We start from the raw sequence: 24,602 nt of genomic DNA on the forward strand, positions 1-24,602 counted from the left end.
TGACTTATTTTTGCTTCGTTGTTTTGATATATGTATTTTAAAATGTTACGCTGTAAACTTAATTAACAGTTAATGGTTTTTATATTTCTTGATATTTTTTATTCAAATTAATTATTTAATTTTCTTCTAAAATTTCTTTTTTAATATAAATTTTTTTTTATCTTAAAAAAATAACACAAGAATAATTTGAAATAATAATAAATAACAATAATAACTTTCCATTTAATAAATTTTGACATCATTACTTTGTTTCCTATTTGAATGTGATTGCAAACATTCTAAACAACGGAATCGTTTTAAATTTGAGTTAAAATAAATAATAGTTAATAAAAAACCTATACTATGAACAAAAATTAATTTTAAAGATTACTCTATTATTAATATTTATTTTTATTATAAACGATGTGTGGAATATTACAAACAATAAATCAAATAAATCTTACTTGATATTTTCACAAGAATACTCTGCAGCTTCAATTTTCTTATAATGGTTTTCTAATTTTCTATTCTTATTTTATTTGTGCATTTTTGTATTCACATTGTGTTTCCACGTGCACATTCCATTATTGAAGTTAGTGACTATTAACGACTTCAAACTGCTCATTCATTATGTTAGTGCAAAAGAGAATAACGTAGTGCTTTTTATATTTTATATTAGTGCTTTGATAATAGAATATCTTTTTTAAATATTTTATGAAAATAAAAAAATAATCCCGAACTATTGGACTAGCGTTATTTTATACGCTCATTATAAGCTGAACGAGCGTTGTTTATCGCGCCTAGAACGTTTGAAAATATCGTTTATGGGCGCGTTTTACGAGCGGAGCGCGCTCGCTTCATCACAAGCCATGTATATATATATATGTATGTATGTATATATATATATATATATATATATATATATATATATATATATATATATATATATATATATATATATATATATATATATATATATATATATATATATATACACATATATATATATATATTATTATTATTATTATTATTATTATTATTATTATTATTATTATTATTATTATTATTATTATTGTTATTATGAGTGTGACATTTGCCCCAACTTTGTTGTATGAAGCTGCTCATAATTTTGGTATTGTATTTAGACTAAAATATGATATATTTAAAGTTTTTTTGAAGGTTCATCCTCAATTAAATGAGCACTTGCTAATTGAAAATATAAATTATACCCCAAAAATTTTTTTTTTTTTTAATGTTACATTCCTATACCATGGTGGGGCTCAGAAAAATAAAAAAGCTGCTTTCTCTTATTAAATTTCATTTAAAATACAGCCATGTAGAATACAAGTTGATAAGAAATAGTTTCTTAAAAATGAATTTTTTTTTTAAATGAAATTCTTTGCTTTATACGACTAGAAACCAAGATTTCTCTTTTTGTTTTTCTTTTGAGGAAGATAGGGCTTGCCATATCCCCAAAGTCAAGTCCAATTCTCTTGTGACAGAAATGTTTTGAAAGATAACAATGCATTTCCTCGTCTATATTTTCAAAATTATTTAATAAGTGCTTATCAGAGTCTTGTTATCCAGCCTACTGGAAAGCAGCATCAGCATCATTTTTAAAAATTCTGAAGAGCGATCTGACTTGATCTTCTTGTTTTACTGCTGATTTGTTAATGGTAATAACTGATAGGTTTTTACTGATCATTATATAGGTGGAGAAGTTTAGGCTCTCATTCTCAACTAAAACCTTTGATAAAGTTTGGCATGCTGGTCTACTCCATAAGCTCTCTTCTTAGGGTGTACCAGGTAACATCTTTAAGACTATTGAATCCTTTCTTACTAATCATAGTATAAAAATTGTCCTTGATGGACAGCACTCTTCTTCATTTCCTGTAACAGGGGTTTCTTAAGGGGTTCCTCTATCCTTGGTCCTATACTTTTTTTAATTTACAATAACGATTTCTCTAAAATTCTCACATCTAAAGTGGCATGGTTTGCTGATGATACTACTATTTATTCTTAACTTGATAAGAAGCCAACACTCTCTGATTGCTTGGAGGAGGCTTTTGAGCATAAAAAGGATCTTCCTTCTGCCACCAAAAGCATAGGGATCCAGTGGCTGGTGAACTTTTTTATTTTTTTATTTATGTATATATTTTGCTGTTTAAAAAATGCTACAATACCAAAATTTATAAATAAATAATTACATAGCTGGGGAAAAAAGAAGACAAAAATAGTCTTATCATAGTTTACATTGTATTTTTACATTATAAAGCAGTAGTTTTATAAGATAAATATTTTATTATACCGTTAAAAATTAATGGAAATATATTTTTATTTAATTAACAAAAGCCAAAAAACAAAAACAAAAAAATGACACAGTTTAATAAAAGACAATAAAAACCTCAAGGTGTACAAAAAACAAAACAAAATAAAATTATATATAAGAGCTGATTTGAAATAAAGTTATAAAAAGAACTATTCGTTGAAATAATTTTATTGATTGTTAATCAATAATTATTAATAGGAATAAGAGTTATTTTTTACACTGTTTAAGTTAATAATAACAAGAACAGAAAAATGCAAACCAGGTGGCTTGTTCGCATAAGGAAATTATAAAGATAAATAAAAAAATAAAAACCAGAAAATAATAAAAAAGACAAAAATAAAGTTAAAAAAAAAAAAAAATTTTAGAAATAACTTAATTCATTGTCAGTAGCAAGAAGTTTTGTTTAAGTTTTATTTTAAATTTGTCAAAAGGAGTAGTAGTTTTGATGTTATTAAGTTAAGTATTTCATAATTTCGGTCCTCTATTTGCAATTGAGAATTAGGTGACCTCATAATAGGTTTCGGGTTGAATGTAGTTCTGATTTGAAAATCTGCTAGAATAAATATGGTTTGTTTTGTTAAAAAGGATATTAAATATTAAAGGTGTCATTTTATTATCAACTTTGTACATAAAAGTATCAGATAAATGTTTAGTTGGTAAACATAAAGTATATTTAGTTTATTAAATAAACCTTTTGAGGGCGCTAAACTGTTTATTTTTGAAATAATTTGTATAGCATGTTTTTGTCTACTTAGTAGTTTTTTTATCTTGTTTGCGTTGGTGCTGCACCAAGCAATGTTCCCATAATTAAGCTAGCTGTGAATAAAAGAAAAGTATATGTTTTTTAAACAGATTAGAATAGAATTATTAATACAAAGATAGGGAAGTTTTGATGGAATAATTTTTTTTCGTGGAGTCTATGAAAAAGAGTGTATTTGGTTTTAATTATATTTATGGATAGTTTATTCGACGTTAAGTTTGTGAGTTCCTTATTGACTGTTTCAAATAAGAAGTCGATGTTACTATTAGAGTAAAACAAGTTTGTGTCATCGGCGAATAAAATTGAAGTTAAAATATTAGAAAACCTATGTAAGTCGTTTATATAAACAAGAAAGAGTAGTGGTCCAAGTATCGATCGTTGAGGATCAAAATATACGACAGTCAACACATGTGACTGTCGTATATTTTGATTTTCCTTTGTTATACGATATATATTGTTTTCTATTTAAGTAACTTTTAAACCAATCAATGTTTGAGTTTTTTATCCCATAATGTTTTAGTTTAGTTAGAAGAATGTTATGATTAACTGTGTCAAACGCTTTGCTGAGATCTATAAAAACTCCTACTGTATATTTTTTTTCATCAAAGGCTTTAAGTATGTCATGAACAAGTTGAGTAATGGCATGGTCAGGGGAATGTCTTGACTTAAATCCGAATTGTTTGTTGTAAAGAATGTTATTACTATTTAGAAAGGAATAAAGTCTATTGTACATAATCTTTCTAGTATTTTTGAGAATTTTGAGAAACAAGGAAGAATTGAGATCAGCATATAGTTTACAACATTTGAAACGTCACCAGATATGAAAATTGGTGCAACTTTTGCAATTTTAAGTTTTTTAGGACAAACGCCATGTTTTAAAGATAGATTAAAAATGTGCAATAGTGGAATAATTATATATTTTATTGATTTTATAATGATGTGACAACTGATATCATCATATCCTAAACTTATTTTAGGTTTTAACAAAAACATTGCATCCAACAGTTCACTTTCCATAAGTTTATTATTGTCCATTACATTGGTACTATTAGAATTCAAAAAAGATTGGAATTTTACTTTTGTGTTTTCTATTTTTAGCTAAGTTAGAACCTACATTAACAAAGTACTGATATATTGTTCTGCATTTAAAGATTTATCTGTAATAAGTTCATTATTTGATTTAAGATTGATTGGAAGGCTATTATGATCAAGATTTTTTTTTCCAATTACTTCTTTAATTATGTTCCAGTTTTTTTGCGTTTCATTTTTGTATTTACTTAACTGTTCAAAATAATAATATTTTTTAGAACGACTTAAAATTGATTCAAAAAGACGCTTATAGTTTTTATACTCGGTTTCATTTTCAAGTGTTCTTTTTTTGATAAATTTATTATATAAGTGTTGTTTTTTTTTGGATGACAATAGAATACCCTTTGTTATCCAAGGATTTAATAGTGTTTTTGTTTTGACAAGTTTCGAAGTCTCTGGAAAAACTTTGTAATAAACTTTTTGAAACTTGTTAAGGAACATATTATATGCTTTGTTAATGTTTGTAATTTTTAAAAGATGATTCCAATTTATAAAAGATAATTGGTTATGAAAATAGTTTATATTAGTTTCATTTATTACTCTTGTTGTTCTTTTCATTTCTTGGGCACTAATATTATCGCGCTTTTGTGACATTTTAAATATTGGAAAGTGGTTAGAAATGTCAGATTTAAATATTCCTGTTTTAATTTTGGTATTTATGAATTCATTAGTAATTATTTGATCAATTGCAGTAATACTTTCTTTGGTAATTTAAATGGGTTTGTTAATTAGTGGAATGTAACCATTCTGGAAAATACAGTTGAAAAAGTTTTTTATTTTTTTATTTGTGTCATACTCAAGAAAGTTGAGATTAAAATTGCCCATGAGTTACACACTTTTATTTGATCTTGATTCAGTTTTAAATGTCTTCTCTACGTAATCTTCAAATAATTTTATTGCTCTAGAAGGTGGCCTGTATATAAATAATATTTTTATACAATAATATTTGTAAGGCTTTGTTTGCGATTTCAATGCACAACAACTCATAATTGCTTGTGGTTGAGCATAATTCTTTTTTACATTCATATGACAATAAGTTATTTATAAAACTACATAATCCCCCACCTGTCTTCTCAGAGTTCCTAAACTGATGAATTGCTTTAGAAGTTTGATTAAGCGCTGGTTTGCTTTCTCCTAAAATCTTTCACAATGAGTTTATCGTAAATAATATCAGAATACTTACCATTCTTTCTGTGCTCTTTCATCTTGTTTAGTAAATTTTTTCTTACTTCATGTGTTTCTCTAGAAAAATCTTCATTTATATAGATTCCCGATCCTTTGAGTTTATTTGCTGCCTGTAACACCTTTACTTTGTCCTTATAGTGAAGTAATTTGACAACTATGGTTCTGGTCTTGTTTGCTTCATATTTTTCCGTTCTGTGTGCTCTTTCTATGTTAATATTGCCAAGACGCAGATTACTTTTAAACAAATTTTGAACTTTTCTTTCAGTATCATCCCAATTTTCAAGTTTGTTTTCGATAACTCAATCCGAATGTTGTTTCTTCTTAGTCTGTCCTCCAACTGTCTTAATTTTTTTTTACCTCCATCACTGATAACGTTATTATTTTTACTTTTTATCATTTTTTCCAGTTCACTTACTTTTTTTTCTTGAATTTCCTGCGTGATATTTAAACTTTCTTCAATATCTTTATTAATACGTTCTAAATTTTTTATTCTCTCATTAATTTTTTTCAACTCAACTTTTAATTTTATGTTCTACTTTTCTAGTATTTTGCATCTTTCTTTAGATTTACTTGCTTCTTTTAGTACCTCGTCAATTCTATCATTTGTAATTTTAGATTTCCGCTTATGAGGTTAAAGATATCTTTCTGTTGTTTGGCAAACATTTCTTGAAATATATAGCGAACTATGTTTAATGATATAATCAATTCACTTGTTTTGTTATTTGCATTGTTTTTGTTTTTAAAATCATGGCTATTTTTCTTTTCCATTGTACCAATAAAATATAATAACTAATTAATAAGATATTTTTTAGATAAATTTAATATATATTTGTTTTTACTCTCCTCAAAAAAAAACGAAAAGAATTTATTCATAAAACATAAAAGTCTGCTCACAACAAAAGTCAGATGTAATCTTTAACTCTAAGAAAACTGTAAACTTTAACTCTAAGAAAACTGTAAACTTTAACTCTAAGAAAACTGTAAACTTTAACTCTAAGAAAACTGTAAACTTTAACTCTAAGAAAACTGTAAACTTTAACTCTAAGAAAACTGTAAACTTTAACTCTAAGAAAACTGTAAACTTTAACTCTAAGAAAACTGTAATCATCAACTCTAAGAAAACTGTAAACTTTAACTCTAAGAAAACTGTAAACTTTAACTCTAAGAAAACTGTAAACTTTAACTCTAAGAAAACTGTAAACTTTAACTCTAAGAAAACTGTAAACTTTAACTCTAAGAAAACTGTAAACTTTAACTCTAAGAAAACTGTAAACTTTAACTCTAAGAAAACTGTAAACTTTAACTCTAAGAAAACTCTTTTTGGCTCTAGTTGTTATCATGACAGATCTTCCTATATTTATGAATGGTAATATACTTGATGAATCATCTACTTTTCATCTTCTAGGATTAACTTTTACTTCCAATCTCTCTTGGAAACTTTATATCAAATCCATTGCAAAATTAGCATCTGCTAAGGTTGCATCTCTTTATTGTGCTTGCCACTTTCTTACTCAAGATTCTATTCTCTATTTCAAATCCATCCTTGTATGTTGCCATATCTGGCGCAGATTTTCCAATGATGCTTTTATTTACTCTTGTTTTTATTCTTTATTCTTGTCTTCTTCTTTTTCTTTCCGCATTTCCCGTTTAGGGGTCGCCACAGCGGATCAGTGAGTGGAGGACACTCACGACTAGCCTTGTCGTGAGAGTCCTCCACTGACACACCAGCCACTCTCATATCCTCCACCACTGCATCCATAAACCTCCTTTTAGGTCTACCTCTCCTCCTCTTACCTAGAAGTTCCATCTCCAAAACCTTCCTGGCATTATAGCTCTCCTGTCTCCTTTTTACATGTTCAAACCATCCAATCTCAATTCTCTAACTTTATTTCTAAAACATGCTTCATGCGATGATCCTCTAATAAACTCATTTCTGATCCTATCCTTCTTCGTCACTCCAAATGAGAATCTTAGCATCTTCATCTCAGACACCTCCATCTCCCTCACTTGTCTCTTTGTCAGTGCCACTTTCTCCAGTCCATACAACATAGCAGGTCTCACTACTGTCCTATTAATCTTACCCTTCATTCTAGCCGACACCCTTCTATTACAGATCACATCAGACCCTTTGTGCCATCCACACCACCCTGCCTGTACTCTCTTCTTTACCTCTTTTTTACTTCCTCCATTAGTTTGTACCCTCGACCCTAAGTAGGTAAATCATCGACCTTCACCAAATCAACTCCTTGAAACTGGACCTGTCCACTGTCTGCCCTCTCATTCACACACATGTACTCTGTTTTACTCCTGCTTACTTTCATCCCCCTGCTTTCCAAAGCATACCTCCATCTTTCAAAGTTTACCTCCACTTGCCCCCTACTTTCACTACAGATCACAATGTCATCAGCAAACATCATAGTCCAAGAGGACTCCTGTCTAACTTCGTCCGTCAGTCTGTCCATGACAAATGCGAACAGGAAGGGACTCAGGGCTGATCCCTGATGTAGTCCTACCTCCACTTTAAACCTGTCTGTCATTCCTACTGCACATCTCACTGCTGTTACACTGTTCTCATACATATCTTGCACCACCCTCACATACTTTTCCGCTACTCCTGACCTCTTCATGCAATACCACAGCTCCTGTCTCGGAACTCTATCATAAGCTTTCTCGAAGTCCACAATTACACAATGTAACTCCTTCTGTCCTTCCCTATACTTCTCCATTAACACTCTTAGAGCAAACATAGCATCTGTGGTGCACTTAGCTGGCATGAAACCATACTGCTGCTCACAGATCTCTACTTTTCCTCTAAGCTGAGCTTCCACTACTCTTCCCAGATTTTCAGGCTGTGACTGATCAACTTTATTCCCCTGTAATTACTACAGCTCTGAACATCGCCCTTATTCTTGAAAATTGCCACCATTATGCTATGTCTCCACTCCTCAGGCATCTTCTGACCTTCTAAGATTCTGTTAAATAACCCTGTCAAAAACTCCACTGCTATCTCTCCCAAACATTTCCATGCTTCCACTGGAATATTATCCTTTTTCCACTGGAATATTATCCTTATATTCTTTATTCTTGTAATCTCCGAAAATATTTCAAATTTAGCTTAGCAAATTTTCTCTTGCTGGCCTGTTTCTTCTATTTGCATCATATAAAGGTAATTTTTGTACATTCAATACTTCTCTTGTTAATCTGATAACACTTGAAGGAAGTTTTTCTTGAACTTAGCAAAGTGAAAAAGATACAGTAATTAAATGTTAATTGTTGTAATTAAAACTGTAATTAGTAGGTTTACTTCATCTCAATTGTAAAAAGTAGCTCTTATTATTTTTTATATATTGATAGTAGGTAAAACAAAAGGTATAGCCAATTGAACTCAACTTTGGAAGATCAAAATATTTGGATCTGATGTCTCCACTTTCAAATCTTCCCAGCAATGACTCAAAAATCTTTATATGACAAACAAACCAAAAAAAAACATGATCCAATTTCTTCTGTATAGACACACATGCAACGATTCTCTTTCCTGAAAATATATATCATTACAGTGTATTTGTATGATCTTCATTCAGATATTTTATATTGAATTAATTAAGGTATTTGATGAAGTTTTATCAAAAACCATGCCAATAACATTTTCTTCACACCTCCATTCTCTAAAACGTTTTTTAGTTGCTTTCGATATCTAGGAGAACTTTAATTTATTTAGTTTATTTTTTATGTGCGAGAATGCCAAGGAGCTTTGTTCTATTAGCTCAAAACACAAGAGTTGGCAAGAGTGTCTATAAGTTTTCTATCTGAATGTATCAGCATTTTTGAGAATGGCGCCTAATTTTCTTTGATCTTCAAATTTATTTTGGGTGTATTGGATTTTTTTAAATTACAGTAAGTTTAGGCTGGCAAAATAAGAAAATCAGGTAATATTTGTGCAGTAATCATTTTGAAAATACAATGTATTTTTCTACAAATGGTGAAAAACAACTGCTCTTCTGTTACAATACTAACTACAATACTGTTCACTACTATTATCTACTATTTTTAACATCAACATCCTCTGCCACTCCTTGGTTGCAAAAGGAAACCACCATTTGGATGTCATCCAGTTCCAGTGAAAAAACAAGTTATTTGTTTACCTGTTAATTCAGATAGTATTTAAAGGTTACTATTAACATTGCGAGTCAAAAATTCTAGATAACGTAAACAAGTTGGACATTTCAAATCCCAACAAAAAACCCTCAAAAAATGCGACAGGTTTATAAAATGTTTTAAAATTATCCAGGAAATACTTTTCACCTATACAAGTTTGTTTTTTTTAAAAGTAATAGTAAATGAGTCAATAAAGGAAAACGCTGGGCAATTAAAGAAAAAATTTTGGCTTTGCCAATTCTGTTTCATATTCTTCTAACTTTTAATGTCTTAAGAACAATATTCTATCTACCAAGTCAAATCTGTTTAATACTATTTTTGTCCAGTGTATTTTCAGATCTTCAAGAAGGGTTTTGCACTTGATTATTTCCTTATTAAAGTTATGTGCTGATGCAATGAATCCACATGATCATAATGTCAGCCTTGTTATGGATGAGATGTCATTAAAGCAGCATTTAGAGTTTATGGTATGAAAAATGGAAAACTTTTAAATCAGGGTCTTGTAAGTATGGGGCAAACAAATGGAAACAACCAAATTTTTATAATAACTCAACAGTATCAACAGCTGACTTGGCTTCTTTACTACGTGAAACCATTCCCAAGGCTCAAAAAGCTTGTTTACAAATTAGATGCAGTTTGTGATCAAGGATCTACTAATTCAGCTGCCTTGGGTTTGCTTGGGTTTTCCTAAAATTTACCATACTTTCTCAATCCTTCCTTATAAAAGTATCCTCGTTATTTTTGGTCCTCTACATTCAGTAAAAAGCATTAGAAACAATTTACAGAGACATAACAATGACATTAATGGAGAAATTGTTTCCTGGCAACACATCTAGTCTCTGTACAATTTAAACAAAATAAACTCTCTGCATTTAGTGCCAAAACTAATAAATAGACACCTTTACCCTTTTATCTATTAAGATTGAACTTTCCTTTCAAGTTTTTAGTTATCAGGTTGCTTCTGCATTATATTGCTTTTCTAAAACAAATTTACTTTCTTTGAGTGGATACTTTATTTGATATATTGAAATCATATAAATTATATTAAACTGGCTTGTTGTGCTCTAACTTTAAAAGGAGCCAGTATTTCTCAGTTAGTAGAGTTAAAGTATTGGATTGAAAAATTAAAATTTTGTAATGTTAGAAGTCAAGAAAGTATATCATGTCATTGGGGTTTAAGTTTCAAAATTAATAGTGTTGTAACCTTAAGTAGAGACTCATTTCTTAAGATTTTTAGTTAGTTTGTACTTCTTGTTTTAATCAGGACTCCATCAAGAAGCACAGGTGGTTGGAATGACCATCGTAATGTTAGACAATTTTGAGCCTATAGAAATGCTTTACTACTTTTATCTGCAAAAAAAAATCCAATAGTCAACACTGTTGCAATCACTGTCCATCAACACTGTTGCAATCAAACAACCACTGATTGTGGAATTTATGAAATAGAAAATAACATACCAAAAGGAATATCTTAATTTTGTCCAGGATTATTTAAAATGTTTACTGGAAAAATTTTAATGCAATCAAAGGATCAAGTCCTTTTAAAATATGTTCTTTTCCCATTAATATCATTTTTTCATAATTGATATATTATGACACTATTTTTTCAATATTTTTCTTTGTAATAAGATATACTTTACTTATATGTTCTAAAAAAACTACTTTAACTTTATGTTCTACAAAATATGTTTTTTTCCCTATTATTTCATTTTTATTGAAACATTTTAATGGCAATCTTAAAAAAAATTCATGTTAAAAAATTGTTACAATATATAATATATAGGATATAATAGGAGTTTATATTATAATAGGAGTTTTGTGAGGTGGATAGGCTTTGTTTTCAATCATTTTCATTGGTATTTTCACAGTTTTTTTTTTTTTTTTGAGCACTTTATTTTTTGTTTACTTTTTTGTTAGTTAATCCATTTAGCTCCATAATTTTTCAATTAAGTTTAAGTTAGGTAATTGTGTTGACCAAGGTATGAGACAAATAACGCTTTCAAAACAATAATTGGTGGTTGAATATGCTATATTACATGGAGAATTGTCTTGTTGAAATGAGCGGTTTTGATCAGCCTCAAATAAATTGCGACTGGGGATAAAAAGGTTTTTTTTAAATGTCATGATACCCATACTGGTTCAATCTTCTCATGGATTTTATGACAACCAATGTATTCCCATATGCTGAAAGGGCTAATGTCTTTTTATTTGCAACTTTGTACGTGTTATATTAAATATTTCTTCTATTTTTGGAACGAAGCTCATGTATTTTCTGTAACAATTTGAAATTTAGACATAGCTAAAAAAGTTTTACATACAGAATGCAACAAATTTAATTTTCTTTTGTGTAATAAGTTATTTATTACCTTACAATTCACTTTTTTGTCTACAAGCGAACTGGTTTTTGTGATAAAACTGATATTTCTGCTTTAATTTCTTCACTCTCTCCCTCCTTTATGGTATCTTTACTAGTTTTTCTTTCTAAATTGTTAAGTTATTCCAATAGCTTTATATTATTATATGCAGGTGCTGTTTTAAGGATAGACCATTTCAATATAAAACTGCTAATATTTTTATCTTTCAATTCCTATATGTATTTTCTCAGAATAATGTCTTTTGAATGCTTTTTATTTTTAAAGGACTGCTTATAGTTGGCAAAACTTTTTTTCCATTCACCCTCTGTTAAGCCAATATATTGCTTATCAGGTAAGTTCTTAAAAAAAATAACACGTTTATATACCACATGTTTTGATAAATATTTTACACTCATTAGGCAATCGTTATTTTGTTTACAATTACAATATTCTGTTGTTATTTCATTTAGGATGTCTTTTTTGTTTAGCAAGTTATTGTGACTTTTTATAATTCTTTCCATATTTCATTGTGCAGCTGCAGCTAACTTTAATAGTACTTCGATTAAAAATCTTATGTAATTTATTAGAGGGTGTGAAGGTATAGTTATTAGTTTTATTAGTAGTTTGATTAATTTGATCATTTATTTCTGATGAGCCTTTATTGATGAATTACAGTGTTAAATGAAAAAGGTTTGATAAATAATTTTTTACTAGTTTATTTATTATTGCTATGTTCTTTTTAAAAACATTGAGTACAATGATGTATAAATATAACTAGATGCATGACTTGAGTTTTTTTTTTTTTTTTTATTCACCTCCGAGAAGGCCACTACAGATAAGGAGGTTACTTAATAGTGGTTGTAACCCTCTCTCAATTCTATAACTCCGAAACACGAATCTTGACGAACAAGGCCGCTGTGCGGAGAAACAAGTTGAACGAGCACTTTACCACTACACCACTACCGCACCACAGTTAAAAAGTGAAGCCAGCCTCTGCCACCTTGCGGTACAGCAAAAATCTTAAATTCTGAAAGCGTTATATAGGGATATATGACTAATTTAAACTAACTTAAATTTAGTTTTAAAAGAGTTTTTAAAAATTTAAAAGAGGTTTTAACTTAAGAGCAACTACTTCTTTTTAAAAAATTGCAGAGTTATGGTTATTTCGTGCTGTGCATATGGATGTACAAATTGCCAAAAATAAAAACAGGCGTGTCGTTTCATAGGTAAGATGTAATACTTATAATGAGTATAATTGTTTTATCATACCTGTGAAACGACATGCCTTGTTTTTGTATAAGTATTAGTACTTTTTATTACTAATACTGTCTACTAATAACTGTTATTAGTACTAATACTAACTGTCGTTAGTATTAGTATAATACTAATACTAACAATACTAATATATTTATATTTAAAGTGAAATACTATTATCAATTGTATAAGTTTTTACAAGGCATATTAATAATTGTATATTATCAATTGTAAATTATTTGTTTTATTTTACTTTGTGAATTGTGCATTACTATTAGGAAGTCATTATTTGTACATGCATACAAATACTTTTTACATTATAAAAATCTAATTTGTATGCAAAAAAAACATTAAAATACTTTTACTTTTTTAACGATATAAAATTCGCATACTTCTGTGGATGTGAAAAATGTCATTTTTCACATCCACAGAAGAAAATTTGAACCCCAACAAGGTTAAAGGTTCAAATTTTCATTTAGCAAGTTTTCTGTTTAATTTTAATATCTAAGTAAATTTATTTAGTTTTAATTTGTAAGTAGTTTAATGTTTTTTAGCTATAATTGTTGTTTATATATAGTTATGTTTATTTAGTGTTAGTATTAGTATTATTAATTGCTGTTTATTTAATATTAGTATTAGTAATATATATATGTATATTTGTATATATATATATATTTGTATATATATATATATATATATATATATATATATATATATATATATATATATATATATATATATAGTATATATATATATATATATATATATATATATATATATATATATATTTAATATATATATATATATAATATATATATATTATTATATATATATTATTATATTTGTATATAATATATATATATATATATATATTCATATATATTTGTATATAAATGCATATATTATATATATATACGTATATATATATATATATATATATATATATATATATATATATATATATATATATATATATATATATATATATATATATATATATATATATATATATATATATGTTATGTTACATATAACAAATACTTTAAAAGTACATAAAATAAATATTTGATATTATCTTACTGTTTTATTTTCTAGGTTGCTGTGCAAACACTTTTATTTCTTGTTTTATACTTATGCTCAGTAGCATATTTTATTTTAATGACAGATCAGGTAAGTTTATTCTGCTTTATTTTTTTAATATGTAAATCTTAGGTTTAACTTAAGAACTCGCATGGCTTCCTTTCAACCTTTGTCAGTGTGTTTAAAAAATGACTATATATTAAAACTGGAATAAAGAATTTATTTCATCTATTGTATATTATATTATTTATTATATCATGACGTTAGAATAATAGAGTTCTATCTCCCCTTTGTAACGTTGAGAGAATTTAACAAAACTTGTTATACTCTCTTAAATTTTTAAAATTAAAAGTAAAAATTTGTTAAATTTGTTAAATTAAAAAGTCAAAACATCAAGTTTTTTAAATTGATTGCTTAGAACACACATTATTTATTATTTATTAAGTATTGGAAATAGGAAAAGACAAAATAACATATCGGTAGATGAGACTTATAAGGTTCTATCTCCCAGTTTTCATGGTAAAAAAATTTAATTTTCTGTTTTTATTTATAATATTAGTTTTGTGTTCAAAATTATATAATTTTAGTATATTAATCATATTATTATTTATATAAAATTTGAAAACATACTTTTTTTGTTTTTTCATTGTTAACTTCAACCTTACTTAATAAAATTGGAATTTACAATTAATTTGTAAACAAACAATTTAAAAAATTATAAAATTAATCATGTAAAATTAATTATAAAACATAAATAACATAAAAAACATATATTTTATCAGTATAAACAACAACAGCTGTAAAATAATTAAATATTGAAAGTTAAATTCTTTCAATAATAAAATATGGAGATGGAACCCTATTATTCTAATGTCACAATATATGATTAGTGATTAGTTATTTCTCGAACTTAATATTTTTTATAAAAGATTTTTTTCGTCCATGATTTTGAACTGAACCTACATTAGAATATTGAAGGAAAACTTTAATATAAAATTTCTCAAATTATTGTGGCAAAAGCAAGAGGTGCAAAAATATGAAAATGAGTATATGAACTCTTTTTTGATGCAGATTTCTAAAAATGCCCTTATTAAGAAAAAAGCTAATTAAAATATAACTACCTAGATATAGCAATTATTATGTTAAATCTTTTTTTTTTTCCAATTTTTTTTTTCAACAATCTTCACTTCCAACAAAGCTACAAGCAACCACTATTAGATTTGGAAATTACTAGAAGAGAAAAGATAAAATTTATAGAGCAAGATAATGAATAAAAGACTTAAAAGGCTGCAACTATATAATATGAATTAGGAAAACAAGATAAAGGAAGCGAATTCCAAAGGACTGATGTTCTAGGGTAAAAACTAGGCAAATAAGAATTTTTGAAGCGTTTAGGAACAGTCACTGTAAAAGGATGAGATTTATTTGAATGATGAGTAACAAAACAATGAATTTTAGTAAATGACACAAGAGACACTCTCTTATAAAGTAAACTCTCTTATTCTATAATAAACAAGACACACTAGCTTTTTAGAGCAGTGTTTATTATAGTAGTAATGGAAAAGAAAAAGAGAAGCAACATTATAACAATGTGATAGTAGTTGGGGGTTGGCTGCAATAGCAGGTCCAACTTTGTTTACAATGCGTTTTTGCACTTTGTCTAAAAGAGAAAGGGCATCATTGGAAGATCTGTCCCAGATATGGTAATGGTAATTCATGCAAGGACGGATTTGAGATTTATAGAGATAAAGAATAGAATCCGGAGTAAGAAAGTGAAAGCACAATAAAAAGATGCAACCTTAGCAGATGCTAATTTTGAAATTGATTTGATATATGGTTTCCCCGAAAGATAGGAAGTAAGAGTTAATCCTATAAGATGAAGGGTAAATGACTTATTGAGTACATTACCATTCATAAATACAGAAAGATTACTGCAATAATGGTTAGCTTAAGTTCACCAGTTACTGACAGCCCTACTGCTGCAGCAGAAGTGAGATCTTTTCTACTTTAGATGTGAAAATTTCTGGGAGATCATTAATGTAAATTAAAAAAAGTATAGGGCCAAGGATAAAACCTTGAGGAACCCCAGAAGTTACAGGATATGAAGAAGAGTGCGGTCTATGGAGGACAACTTTTATACTGCAATATATTTTTGTATTTTTTTTTTTGTATATTAAATAAATGATATATAATATCATTTATCTAAATACAAAAAAAAAATTATTCTTTAATTGTATTTTTCAAATACAATTAAAAAAATAATTTTTGATACAAAAAGTTAGTAAAAAATAAACAGGGTGTTGGTTGATAAATGTATGAGAATTCTTAAGGTATTAAAGGTACAAATTGTTTTTGCCATAATTCTTCACAATATTGTTGCTACTTTCCTTGTGCTTGTATGTTGTTGTTTAGTTGTGCACCAACCCTGTTTTCCCCATAATCTGTAAACTTATGACGCTATGAGTACCAGTTAGATTTGTTACACCATTGTGCACACCTTGTTTTTTAAATTGCAACTGTTAGCTGATTCCTTGTAAAGTGACTTTCTGCTCTCAAAAAAGTAGTTTTTCACTATATGATACTAAAAGCTCAATAAAAGTTGGGACATGTGCTATAAAACTTAGTGCTCAGGGTTCTGTAGCTTGTAATTGCTTTTATTTTATCTTGATATAATTCAAAAATTTAATACAAGTATGTGGTTACCAAATCAGTCATCACACTGTGCAAACATGTGTTCTTAGTTTTTCTGCAAACAGTTTTTGAAAGGGAAAAATGTTTTTAGTTTATGAAAGGAAAAATACACTTTACCTATATTAAATGCATTTTATAGAAAATTTAGCATTTTGATGACTTTATAATTTAGGTTTATATTTAAATGTTAAAATTGAAAAATTTAAACATCAGATTAGTTTTACACAAAAAAAGAAAAATTTGCAATAACTTATTTTGTTTTTATTTTTCTCTTTTAATATTTGCAATACATGTTTTATATATGCAATATATGAGTTGTGTATGCAATAAAATATCTTTATATTTTTATCAAAATTTTGTGGCTGGTAAAAAATTATCTATTCAAAAATGCTTCTTTTTATGGAAGTTTAAAAAACTAATTGGTAAAGATCTTGTGTCAACCGCTAACAGTTTTCAAAAGCAGTATCAGAACAAGATCAGACAAGATCTTGTCTGATTTCGTTTTTTAATACTTCTTAAAAATAAAAGCAGCAACACATGAGAGAAAAAGTGTAGAATAAAGAATTGAAGCTAAAGAATTAAAAGAATAAAAACTTCTATATCATAATCCCACTGACCATATGTACCATCCATATGAGGTGCATTTTTAAGCAGAACAACAAAAAACAAAAAATCAAACAGAAAAATCACAAAAAATTTTAAAGTAAAATTACTCTTTAAGACAGAGACCTAAACTAAAGTAACTGACTGAAGTAGAATGAAGGGAAACTGAGGAAAGACCAGGATCAGAGACAATAGAAGAGAAACTGAGAACAGGCCAGGATCAGAGATCAAAGAAGAGAAACTGTGAATAACAAATGCTTTAGTGTAAAAAAAAAAATTAGATAAATAAATACTAAGTTTTAATTGTTAGGTTATTATATTTTGGCATACAGTCACATACAATGGCTCAAGGAAGAATTTAATAAATAATGATAAAGGAGAGTTAGTTTTCAAACAAGGTAAATTTAGACAGTTGTCAAACACCAACTATGTTAAAACTAACAAATATTAAATAATAATTAAAGCTCTAACTACATTAAATTAATGAAAAAGATAAAATAGACAAAGCACAAAAACAATATAAAGAAGAAAATTCAAAGTTTCTCTATTAAATACATATAAAGAAGAAAATTCAAAGTTTCTCTATTAAATACATATAAAGAAGAAAATTCAAAGTTTCTCTATTAAATACATATAAAGAAGAAAATTCAAAGTTTCTCTATTAAATACTACAAAAAGATAAAACAAGTATTGGTTACCACACCAAAACCATATATGTAAAAAATTAGTTGCAACAGTTTTTAATTTCTTTAGTTTAAAACTCATTCATGTTTATTAGAAAACCTTTGTGTCAAATTTTGTCACTTTGGTTTTTTGTGTTTTCAATAAACTTTTTTACAGCAAAATAAATTTATCTACCAGGAGCAGAGTAAGGTTTAAGCCTACATTATTGCATCACTGTAAATGTTCTGCAAAGTATCTCTACTACTTATTACTTATAAATTATTAATTTTTTTAATATTTATTTTAAACCATAAATTACAAATTATTAATACATTATTGATATCTGTGTTGTTTTGTTATTTTTTATAATTCTTTAGATTGAACCACTAATTCAATTGATAATTGGAAATAAAAGTTTATGGACTAAAAAACTTGTTTTGTTATCTATCTGTGCAGCTGTTGTATTTCCTATTTCACTGTTTAAAAATCTATCTGCATTAAAATATACTTCTATGCTGAGGTATTATTAAAAATAAATTTTATTTGTATATGGGATTACAATATATATATATATATATATATATATACAGTACTGGTCATAAGTTTAAAGCCACCTGTTTTTTTCATCATTTTGCGGCATAAGTATGGTGAGGTTAACACTATAAGCATAACAATGCATATAGTAATTTGACAAGGTACGAATCTATTGATATTCATGAATAATTGTGTATTAAACCAAATATAAATATTGATTTTCATGAGTTCTTTAATATTATAGCCAATTTTTGAGCATTTTAACATATTTTGGTAACTTTATGATGTAACTTTATGATGATATCAATGTTTTGGTTAATTCGGTTGTTATTTATGCTACTTTTTGGAATGTGTACACTAGTTAGATAATGTATTTAATGTTATTTTCGTTTTTATTTTAGAATTTAAGTGAAAATATTTTCTGAAATGGGCAAAACCCTTGATTCAACTGTTCGGGCCCAGGTGGTGGCTTTGAAGGAAATTAGTGGCTTAAACCTAAATGATATAGCCAAAAAATTGAAAAAAAGTCGCCATGCTGTACAAAGTACATATAAAAAACATTTGGAATCAAATACATTCACGGACAAACCCAGATGTGGCCGTCCTAGAATGGCCACTTTACGTCAAGATAGAACCTTAAAACACCTGGCCCTAACAAATCGTCGCCTTTCTTCCAAAATTTTGTCTCGACAGTGGCATGATGTTGGTGGACCTTTAATATCTCCAAAATCTGTTTGTCGTCGTTTGAATAAACAAGGTTTGAATGGTCGTGTTGCGAATAAAAAGCCTTCTATCTCCAAAATTAATCAGCAGAAGCGTCTCATATTTGCACACAAATTTTTGCATTTTAGTGTTACTGATTGGCAAACGGTGTTGTGGTCTGATGAGTCCAAATTTAATTTAGCTGGTAATGATTCTTGACGTATTTTGGTTTGGCGTTGTCAAAATGAATCATATAAACCGGAATGTTTGCAGGGAAATTGTAAAGCATGGTGGTGGTAGCATCATGGTGTGGGGTTGTATGTCATCTTTTGGGCCGGGCCAGTTGCATCAGGTGGAAGGAATCATGAATGGTGCCATGTATAGAGATATTTTGCGAAATCATTTGCTACCTTCAGCAACAGCATTGTTTCCTGCAACTTTTCCATGGCTCTTTCAGCAAGACAATGATCCTAAGCACACGTCCGAAGTGGCTAAAGATTTTCTAGCTGCTAATGGTGTTCAAGTCTTGCACTGGCCACCCCAGTCACTTGATTTGAACCCCATAGAAAATTTGTGGGATGAAATTGATCGCCACTGTGCAGGCAAACGTGCTAGTAATAAACATGAACTTTGGGACTTTATTTCTGCCGCTTGGACTAGTATTACTGCTGTTAATTGCAAGAAGCTTGTTGACACTATGCCAGCCCGGTTGGCTGAAGTAATTAAAAAATAAAGGTGGAACTACTCATTATTACTATTTTAATACTCATTTTGGTACTAAAATGTTATAACAATATATTTTGCATGTTATATTTTCAGTAATATATTAGTTTGCTGCACTGGGGTTATGGCTTTATAATCTGCAAAAAACTAAAAAAAATGGGGTGGCTCTAAACTTATGACCATTACTGTATATATATATATATATATATATATATATATATATATATATATATATGTATATATATATATATGTATATATATATATATGTGTGTGTGTGTGTGTGTGTGTGTATATTGATATATATATATATATATTGATATATATATATATATATATATATATATATATGATATATATATATATTGATATATATATATATATATATAAATATATATATATTGATATATATATATATATATATTAATATATATATATCAATATATATATATATCAATATATATATATCAATATATATATATATATATATATATATATATCAATATATATATATATACATATATATATCAATATATATATATATATATCAATATATATATATATATATATATCAATATATATATATATATATATATATATCAGTATATATATATATATATATATCAATATATATATATATATATATATCAATATATATATATATATATATATATATATATATATGTAGTATATATATATATATATCAATAATATATATATATATATATATATATATATATATATATATATATATATCAATATATATATATATCAATATATATATATATATAAATTTGTAGAAAATCACTTAAAAAAAATTTTTTTCATTTAACACTGTGTTTTATCAATAAAGACTCATCAGAAATAAATTAATAAAACTTTAATTTATACAAAAATTAAATTACAGGAAGTCGCAAATGTATTTTTGGCATAACTAGGGTCTTTTTTAGCTTTGTAAGTAAATGTAGTTTTTATGAGAGAGTTGAAATTTTATTATAGCCTTAAATTTTGAAAAATGAGGAATGTCGCACAACTGCCATCTATGTTAGAGACTTTTGTTATGTAATTAATAAGCTGTGCATCATACACGATAAAGAGATAAGGAGATGAGCAAAAAGTATATTTCTTTTGCTCTACAATTTTTAATTGAATTATTTTTCTGCTATTTCAGTGAAGTTTCAAGTTCAGTGAAGTTTCAAGTTCAGTGAAGATTATTAAGATTGACCTTTTTATTTGACTTTTTTTTGCAAATACGACTAATTTTACTTGCTTGGTGTAGTTTCAAGGCATTGATAAAGACAATCATGTAAGATGATTTCATTCTGACTGCTAATGTTAGATGATTTATGGTAAATTTATCCACAATACATCCACAATATTCAAATTGGGTTACTGGCCAAATCAGGATGACAATTGTTAGGTGCCAAGAATAGATGTCATTTTTCTTGTTAAAAAACCCATCAAAATTTTCTGGATGTCCATACCGTATCTCAAAAGTAGATGAAGCTCTAAATGATGCAATAATAATTAATAAAATTATAAATAATAAATTATAATTAATAATTAATACCTTTTATTTTGTCATTAATAGTTAGTTCCTAATATTTCACTTTAATTATTAAAAAAATAATTATTGTTAAAATGGTAAAAAAAAATTTTATGTTTCCTTATTCTTTTTATTTTTCATTTAGAGATCCTTTTTTTAAGTAAAACAAATTTTTCTCTGATAGTTTCTTATTTTTCTAACATAATACTTGAGAATGCAATATAAAATTTGCACAATATTTTGAAACATAACTTAATTGTTAGACATGTTGGTTAAATTATCATAATTAATTAAGAAAGAAATTATATTTTCAATGTATTGTAATCTGAATTATTTTTCCTTGTATACTTTCAAAAGTATACAAGGTAGAAGTTTGCAGAGCCATATAATTTTTATGCTTTAAGAGACCTAAACTATTTTGTATAAACCTTTTCTAAAACCTCTTATTTCACAATACATAACCCATGAAAACAAATCAAAAAATTTGACTGGCGATATTTTGAAATAATATTATCAAGTATTTTAGGTTGTTTTCAAGTACTTTATTAAGGTTATTTTATCTTTATCTTTGGATTCAGAATCTTTAAAAATGGTCAGGTACCAAGTTTTATTCATATTTTTTCATAAAACTTAAATCGCTCATGCTAAAGTATAGCTAAAAAGTCTAAAATAAAGAATCTGAGCTCAAATATAATTTTTTGATAAATTTAAAAAGTTCTTTATTATGCTTCAAAAAACTAAAAACATCTTTATTAATCTCTTTCATTTGTAAATAATAACAAATATATGATTTTGGGCAACTCTTGGAGGTAGTGAAAATACAAACTTTGACTGACTGTTTTAAAATTGAAAAATAACTAACAAAAAGTTAAAGTTGCATTATTTTTTTTTACATTTTTGAATTCAACACCCTTAAAAATGGTCAGGTGCCAATTTGTAGCCATTCTCAAAATTATTTCTCTCGACCTTAAATTATTCATTAAAAAGTTTTAGTCTAAATTTCAAAACGTTATAACTTTGAACTGTTTAGATTTAAGAGCTCAAAGTTCATATTTTTTTATACGTCATTAATAGATATCACTGGTTAAAGTTGAAACAAAATTGCTGTTGGAATAACTGACCTCATTTTACATGGAATTATCCTTTTTTTACTTAATAAATTTAATAGATTGTTAAATATTAAATAATATTGTAGTTATTTTAATTAGCAGATTTTTATACAATTTAATTACACTAGTTGCGTTTTTTACGATTTTTACTTATTTTTCTAAGAATATTTGTTAAACAAGAGTTTAACAATTATCAGTGTAGATATTGAACTGGTTTGAATGTAGCTATTTTTTTGATTTGTCTAATATATTTATTTGTTTTCTGAATAAAATTAGTTATAATGCCTAGCTACTTGCTAGAGGGTATACTTTTGCATCAGTTCACCTATTTGTTGAGAAATCAAGTTTGAATCCTCTGACCATTTTTTTATGTGGTTCCGTTCTTAGCACCTTTTCAATCAATCACTTTTCTCATGTTTGTGACTTATTTTTTGTGACTTTCTTTGTGAAAGTTCATTGGCTAATGTCAATTCTCTCTCTGCTTATAGTTGAGCCTCCTACATAACCTAGATCCGACCCAGGTACGGAAGCTTTTATTTTGTCTTGCCGGCTTCAACCCAAGCTTCATTCTACTTCATAATTTTTACTTTCTTGTGCAGCTACTATATCCAATCGTAATCATTTTTTTTACCTTTTTCAAAAGAACAACTCTCTTGAGAACAAACATCTATTTATTACGGCAGGAAATCAATTTAAAAAGATGCTGCCTGATACTAAGCTCCTTTATTCTTAGTTTATTAAATCTCCCATCTTATCTCATAAGTTAAGAACTAGAGACTTTAGGTTCTTCAACAGCGTTGTTAAGAAAGGTAAGTCTAACATTCCATTTCTAATTCATGGGACTGATCTTATTACCTCTTCCAAAGATTTGGTAGAACTATTTGCAATGAGTATTTCTTCTCATTTGAATCTTATATACAATTGCTAGACATTTAAATCATTCCAGCTTTCATTGGTAAAGCCAGATCTCAATTAAACTCTTCTGCTTCTTATGGTGTATCGGGTAAAGTTTTTGAGGTTATCAAATCTTTTCTTTCTAACCACTTTTTTAAAATCATCTTCAAAGGCCAACATTCTTCTTCATTTTGAATAACTTCTGTGGTACCTCAAGGTTCTATCCTTGGTCTTGTTTTGTTTCTTATCTACATTAATGATCTTCATGACAACCTTACATCTAGAGTGATTTTATTTGCTGATGACTCAACTTCCTACTCCTGTCTTGACAAAAAGTCTTCTTTTCAATTGCTTACAACAGGCAGCTGCAAATAAAAAAACAGTATTTACTGTAAAAAACTATCGCAATGCAGTCGACATTCCTATATTAATGAATGGCAACTCTCTCACTGAGTCCTTTTCTTTATGTCTTCTTGAATTTGATTACATTACTATACACCATATATATATATATATATATATATATATATATATATATATATATATATATATATATATATATATATATATATATATATATATATATATATATATATATATATATATATATATATATATATATATATATATATATATATATATACACCATATATATATATACACCATATATATATACATATATATATATATATACACCATATATATATACATATATATATATACTATTCATGGAAACTTCATATAGGACTGATTGCAAAGTTAGCATCTACTATGGTTGCTTTTCTTTATTACGCTTCCCATTTTCTTACTCCTGATTCCATTCTCTACCTCTGCAAATCTCTTATTTACCCCTGTTTGGAATACTGTTGTCATATTTGGGCTGGTTCTTCTAATGATGCTCTCTCTCTTTTAGGCAAGGTACAAAAATCTATTGTAAACATTATTTATAGATAA

At 27.3% G+C, this 24,602-nt stretch overlaps 1 protein-coding gene across 1 annotated transcript in view; it reads left to right on the forward strand.

The window, feature by feature from the left end:
- Positions 1–24,602, forward strand: part of LOC100213728 (sodium-coupled neutral amino acid transporter 5) — a 41,470-nt gene that overhangs the window by 2,380 nt on the left and 14,488 nt on the right. The window contains exons 2-3 of the mRNA XM_065810149.1: positions 14,201–14,275; positions 18,520–18,662. Coding sequence (XP_065666221.1) covers positions 14,201–14,275; positions 18,520–18,662 — 218 coding nt within the window. The remainder of the gene's footprint in view (positions 1–14,200; positions 14,276–18,519; positions 18,663–24,602) is intronic.

The sequence above is a fragment of the Hydra vulgaris genome, chromosome 11, assembly GCF_038396675.1.
Source record: "Hydra vulgaris chromosome 11, alternate assembly HydraT2T_AEP".
Taxonomy (NCBI): Eukaryota; Metazoa; Cnidaria; class Hydrozoa; order Anthoathecata; family Hydridae; genus Hydra; species Hydra vulgaris.